This window comes from Oxyura jamaicensis, chromosome 9, assembly GCF_011077185.1.
Source record: "Oxyura jamaicensis isolate SHBP4307 breed ruddy duck chromosome 9, BPBGC_Ojam_1.0, whole genome shotgun sequence".
In the NCBI taxonomy this organism is placed as follows: domain Eukaryota; kingdom Metazoa; phylum Chordata; class Aves; order Anseriformes; family Anatidae; genus Oxyura; species Oxyura jamaicensis.
In genome coordinates, this window is record NC_048901.1 from 25071819 (window position 1) to 25077332 (window position 5514).

The 5514-nt window shown below is 46.6% G+C and overlaps 1 protein-coding gene and 1 long non-coding RNA gene across 2 annotated transcripts in view; both read right to left on the reverse strand.

Moving 5' to 3' along the window:
- The window catches only part of LOC118171423, a 21586-nt gene that overhangs the window by 1910 nt on the left and 14162 nt on the right, over nt 1–5514 (reverse strand). The gene's annotated exons all lie outside the window — the stretch shown is intronic.
- Nucleotides 2193–5256, reverse strand: P2RY1 (purinergic receptor P2Y1). The gene is made up of 3 exons (XM_035334535.1): nt 5205–5256; nt 5162–5166; nt 2193–5103 (listed from the first exon to the last, which is right to left on the reverse strand). The coding sequence occupies exon 3, from the start codon at nt 5030–5032 to the stop codon at nt 3941–3943; it is 1092 nt and encodes a 363-aa protein (XP_035190426.1). The 5' UTR covers nt 5033–5103; nt 5162–5166; nt 5205–5256; the 3' UTR covers nt 2193–3940.

Sequence of the window (5514 nt, forward strand, 5' to 3'; positions counted from 1 at the left end):
AGAATAGAATAGAATAGAATAGAATAGAATAGAATAGAATAGAATAGTTCGGTTGGAAGGGACCTTCAAATCCTAGATGTTATGTTACGAAAATCTCTGAACTGACAGCAGATCATGTGTAGGTTTCATACTGTTTTCATTTTGTATTAAAGATTACAGTATGTGGGCGTTAATGGGCAGAAATGAGAAAAAAAATTAACCCCATGAGCTGTAGGAAGCAAAATATAGTCAATGAATAACAATTTGTTTCTGTGTGGATCATGGTAGAATGCTTTGGTAGGTTTTAAGCTTGTAAATAACTATTTACCTCAAACTTCTTTTGGCGTCTTCAGTGAATGACTTGTATTTATTAAAAGATTCCTAAACTGACACAGAGGAAAAATAGGTTAAAGGCATAATCATGAAATCACGAAATGTTTGATTTCATTTGCTAGTCAAAGGCTGATGCAGCACAATGAGGGAAGGTGGAGCTTTTAGGTGGTCTTGTAGTGAGTTGGTGAGCTGAATCTGGCTCCCACTAACACAGCCCGTTATCATCATTGCTTATTAATTAACAATGCCAGCCAAAGCCCACAGGCTGTAATTGAGATTGCATAGTCTTTGCACATCAGATAGGTCAGAAAGGAACTTCAGTAAAGCGGCTTAGGGAAAGGCTTCCTCAATGATTCCCATCACAAATAACCAAACGGATGTCCATGGACGGATTGTTTTTCATTACTGTAGTAAGGATAAGTACCAAAAGGGAAATATTTAACAACAGACTTGCCAGGTTCCCCTGGAGCCCATGGCTGCAGCCAGCACACTGCCTTGGTTTTTGTCCCAGTGGTGTCCCCCATGCCCGAGCACCTCCCTGCCGCTGTGACAGCCCAACGCATGCGATTCCGTGGTGCTGCAGGTAAGAAGCAGCCAGGCGGGAGGAGATACGAATTGGGTGTGATTGTGCAGTCTCTGACTACCCTACTTCAAAAACAGCAGCGCTTAAAAAAAAAAAAAAAAAGCAGGAGCTACATGAGATTGTGAGGATCAGCCTCAGGTTCCAGCTGGTCTCAGTGCTGGCTGTGGCACCTCGGTGTGCACGCATCTGGGAGCCGCATGGGAGCAGGATGCGGTTCGAGGGGTTAGCTCTGCAGGTCACAGGACCTAAAAGAAGGGAAACGAACCGTGTGTGTAAACTGTGTTTAACGATCCTTCTCGGGGGCAGCGGGAGGCTCCCGCACACCTCTGTGAGGAGAAGATACTGCAGGAAGCTGCCTGCCCTTGCTGCTCAGCAGTAAAAAAGGTCTCTGTTAAATAAAATATCAGCACAGACCTCAGCAACGAACCGGGTAACCACACCAGGCCAATGGCAGAGTCCTCTTCAGTGAGGCAAGATGAAGCAGAGAGATTTACAGCTGCTTCAGGATGAGCACACAAAATGCACCCCGGGTGCTCAAGACCCAGATCTGCAGGGAAGGTACGGCCGTTTGCAGCTCGGGGGGATCTTCCCTAGCAGGCTACCTGTGCAGACAGGTGGGTTTCTCCAGCAGCATGCCAAACCCGGGATACCTGGGCTTGTACAATTTGGTTGCACTTGAATTATACACAGCGTAACAGCCAGCCAACTTTGCCATATTAGAGAGGCATACTACAAAAAGACTGTGAGTAACTACAGAAGGACCAACCTGGGTGCAAGGCTTTAGTTCTGCTGCATCTCTGCATTTAGGACCTTTTTTTGGATATGACTTGGTGGAACATTTTATTTCCTAACTGAAAGAAAAAAAAAAAAAGAGAAATAGACTACAAAACTCTGGGCCATGAATACAATTTTAAACCTAGAGAAGCAGATCCAGAGCATATCATATTTTAATGTGCTCCCTCTGCTTAATTCATCTGCCATTCTAAACAAGACGTGCCTCGGCTGAATGAAGTCTCAAATAATCACATAATAGAATAAGTCATTTATTCTGAATCAGTCTCATTCTCTGGTGATATAAATAGGCTGTGCTATTCTACAGTGTTTTGTCAGTAGGGATTAATTAGCAATTGACCCTTGGTTGGGATTTTTTCACTCTCTCCATTTTTCATCTTACAGTGCTAAATGGGATCTTAACATTGCTTCAAGAAGCTATGCTTCCTAAGCAGTAGTTTAATTTATCTCTAGGCTATATATTAGCAGTTTAATTTATCTCTAGGTTATATATCAAGAGTGAATAGTCAGGGTGGAATTGAGTTTATTATAAAGATGTTCTGTTAGAAGACACAGTAATACAGTGATTTAAACATGCTGTTAAATTTTCCATTAATGCCCAATTCTGAATATGAACACGGAGAACCACACTTTACATACTTTACATTTAGTTTTCTAATAAATAAGTTCAATAAATAGGGATTTTGCAGATTAAGAAGCTGTATGTCTGAACAGAAGCTGCTTTACAACGATGTCAAAAAGTAACGAGGGCTACTCCTGTTTGTTACCAACCACTGAAAATTAGTAAGCAAAATATAAATATTTTACTCTTACTATGAAGACTGGATGAATGAGGATCTGCTTAAATCACCCCTAGGATTACACAGAACTTAATTTTGTACACTAAATTTACCATTTAAAGCATGCCTTCATACTGCTTTTAACACACAATATTTTCAAACACATTTCTTAAAAATACGAGAAATGAATGACTGCCCATGTAAGGTTTCATCTGTGCTCTGATCACTAGCTCTTGTATTACACAACGTTTCAGCTTGACTAATTTTAGATGACCTATTCCACATTTGGAGAAGATATACAATAAACGGGTGGATTTAGTCTGTAGTATATTGCAACATCTTGTTAATACAGTAATTTGTCACAATACCAAAAAATTAATTCCCTCCCAATTATTTATACATATATATATTATAAACCGTGTATATATCGGTTTTTATAGTTATATTCTTGGGAAACAACTTTCATGTTCTCTGTAAAGATTGCCAGGAACAGAAATATTCTTGCACCAAAAGAAAACGCAGGTAACTCAGATAACGTAGTTCCACTCCTCTACAAGGCACGGCCAGTGTCTGCAGACACGTTTCTGGCGCTCCACCCGCAAGGACCTGCAGGACGACCGCCACCACGAGCAGCCAAGGGCAGGGGCTGCAGCACCCCCGCCGGGCAGGATCAGGCCGCGGGCCCCTCTGCGCACACCGTGCACCAGCAGCAGCTCACGAAGCGCACCGCTGCCCGCGGGCGCGAGGCAGGTGCCTGCAGCGGCTCCCAGAGCCACCCATCCGCCCGCGCGGCGGTCTGCTGCGGGTGCCGCGTCTGCCACGGGCAGCCGCCGTGAACTGAAAGCATAATCATGCACACACGTCGGTAAGCCTATCTTTTGTAACACGCTGGCATTCGAAGACTGAATCATAAACGTTACCAAACTACCAAATAATTATCAACACTAGAAGAAGATGAAGAAATAATGAAACCGTAAAGGTGTGACAGCGGCACCAGGACCTTGATTTACACACTTGTTTACAATGGCAAGCGAGCGAAAGGACAGCACCGAGGCTCAGTATGTGGACTGAGCATCAGAAGAGAAGATGCTGCTCTTTCTTACTTTTATTTTCTATTTTTAAAGGGAGGCTAATGAAGATCGCTTTGAGTGTGGGAGCCTAAGTCATTGAAACAGAAGCACTTTGATTGCTTTCTTCCTTTAGGGGATTTACTTCATTTTACTTTATCTGACACAAGTCAGAAAGAAACGAGAACATTGTAAGGAGAAGGAAAGCTGAATTTTGACATGTTATTCTCCATTAAGATTAAAGTTCTTCCACTTTGTTAAGTTTTTCTAAGATCAGAAAAAGAGGCTTTATCTAAAATGAGTTTGAGAGAGTGATAAATTTTCCTCGCACACTTGTAGCACTATCGTGTCCTACTCTGTCAAAGTGGAGGATTTTCGCAAACCGTTCCCAAATCTTTCGCGTTAATTCACAAACTCGTATCTCCATTCTGCTTATACTCTGATAAAATATTGAGAGTCATTTCCTCACTTTTGGACTGCACGTTGTGTTCACTTCTTCGGGATGATTTCCTGGTTGCCCTGGAAAGCCGCCTTCGAAAGGTGTCACCTGCCAGGAAATAAAGAATGGGGTCTACACAGCTGTTGAGGCTGGCCAGACCCCTCGTCACTTGGTAAGTGGCATAAACCTTATCGTTGAAGGCACACATTTGTGGAGTCTGAAAATCCACTCTGGCTCTTAGATTTAAGGTCTTCATCACGTGGAAGGGAAGATATGACACAGCAAAGACTGTCAACACAATAATAACCAGGTAAATCGACTTCCTCCTAAGAGGAGAGTTGTCCAAATCTTTGTAAATCAAAGCTTTCACAATTAGTCCGTAACAGCCAAGAATCACTATGAAGGGGATGCAGAACATAAACACCGTGGTGCACATGCTGTAAATGAAGTAACTTCTCAGGTAATCATCAGTCGTGGTGTCGTAGCACGTAATGGTTTTATTTCTCCTTATCCCCGTTCCCGAGTAGAAGAGTATCGGCGAAATCACAGCCACCACGATGACCCAGACCAGGGTGCTGATGTAAACGGCGTTCTTCTTCTTCAGCCTCCCCAGCGACTTCAGGGGGTGCACGACGCCCGTGTACCTGTGAACGCTGATGCACGTTAGAAACAAAATACTGCCGTAAAGGTTCACGTGGAAAATGAACCTCTGCAGTTTGCACATGATATCCCCGAAGATCCAGTCGGTTTTATTGAAGTAGTAAAAGATGAGGGCGGGCAGCGTCAAGACATACAAGAAGTCGGCCAACGCCAGGTTGAACATGTAAACCGAGATGCCGCTCCAAGGCCTCATGTGGAAGACAAACATCCAGATCGCCACGCTGTTTCCCAGAAATCCAGTGATAAAGACTAGAATGTAGACGGTGGGCAGGTAGTAGAACTGGAAGCCGGTTTTGGTCAGGGAGCACTTGGTGGTGGCATTTCCCGCCGACCAGCCGCTGCCGGACAACAGGTTGGGTTCAGTTCCATTCAAAGCAGCAGAGATGAGGGCTTCGGTCATGATCTTTCCAGCAGGGTCACATCAGCCTGAGGTGAAGCAGCAAAGTCTCTACAAGGCCAGCAGCGCATCTGAAAGACAGCGACACAAGCGCAAAGGGAGCCTGACGGGATGCACGGGCTGCCGGGCCGCCCTCCGAGCGCTCCCAGCCCGGGAGCCCAGGCGTGCGGCTGGGCGCTGGGCTCCGCGCCCCGCCCGGGGGGGGCGCCCCCTGCCCGCCGCGGCCACGGTTCAGCTCAGCACGGCACGGCTCGGCTCGGCTCGGCACGGCTCGACACGGCAGGGCTGGACGGGACGGGACGGGACGGGACGGGATGGGACGGGACGGGATGGGACAGGGCGAGCGCCGACAGCACGGCGGCGGCGGCCCCGGGACGCGGCGCAGCTCCGGGCGGCGGTACCGGGGCTGGGCGCCGCCAGGGGAACCGGGGGACGGGGGCACCGCCGCTCCGCCCGCGCTCCTCCGCCCCGCTCCGCTCCCCCCC

Excerpts from the sequence above, each read along its gene's own strand:
- P2RY1 (XM_035334535.1), bottom strand. The coding sequence starts at position 5,032 with ATGACCGAAGCCCTCATCTCTGCTGCTTTGAATGGAACTGAACCCAAC.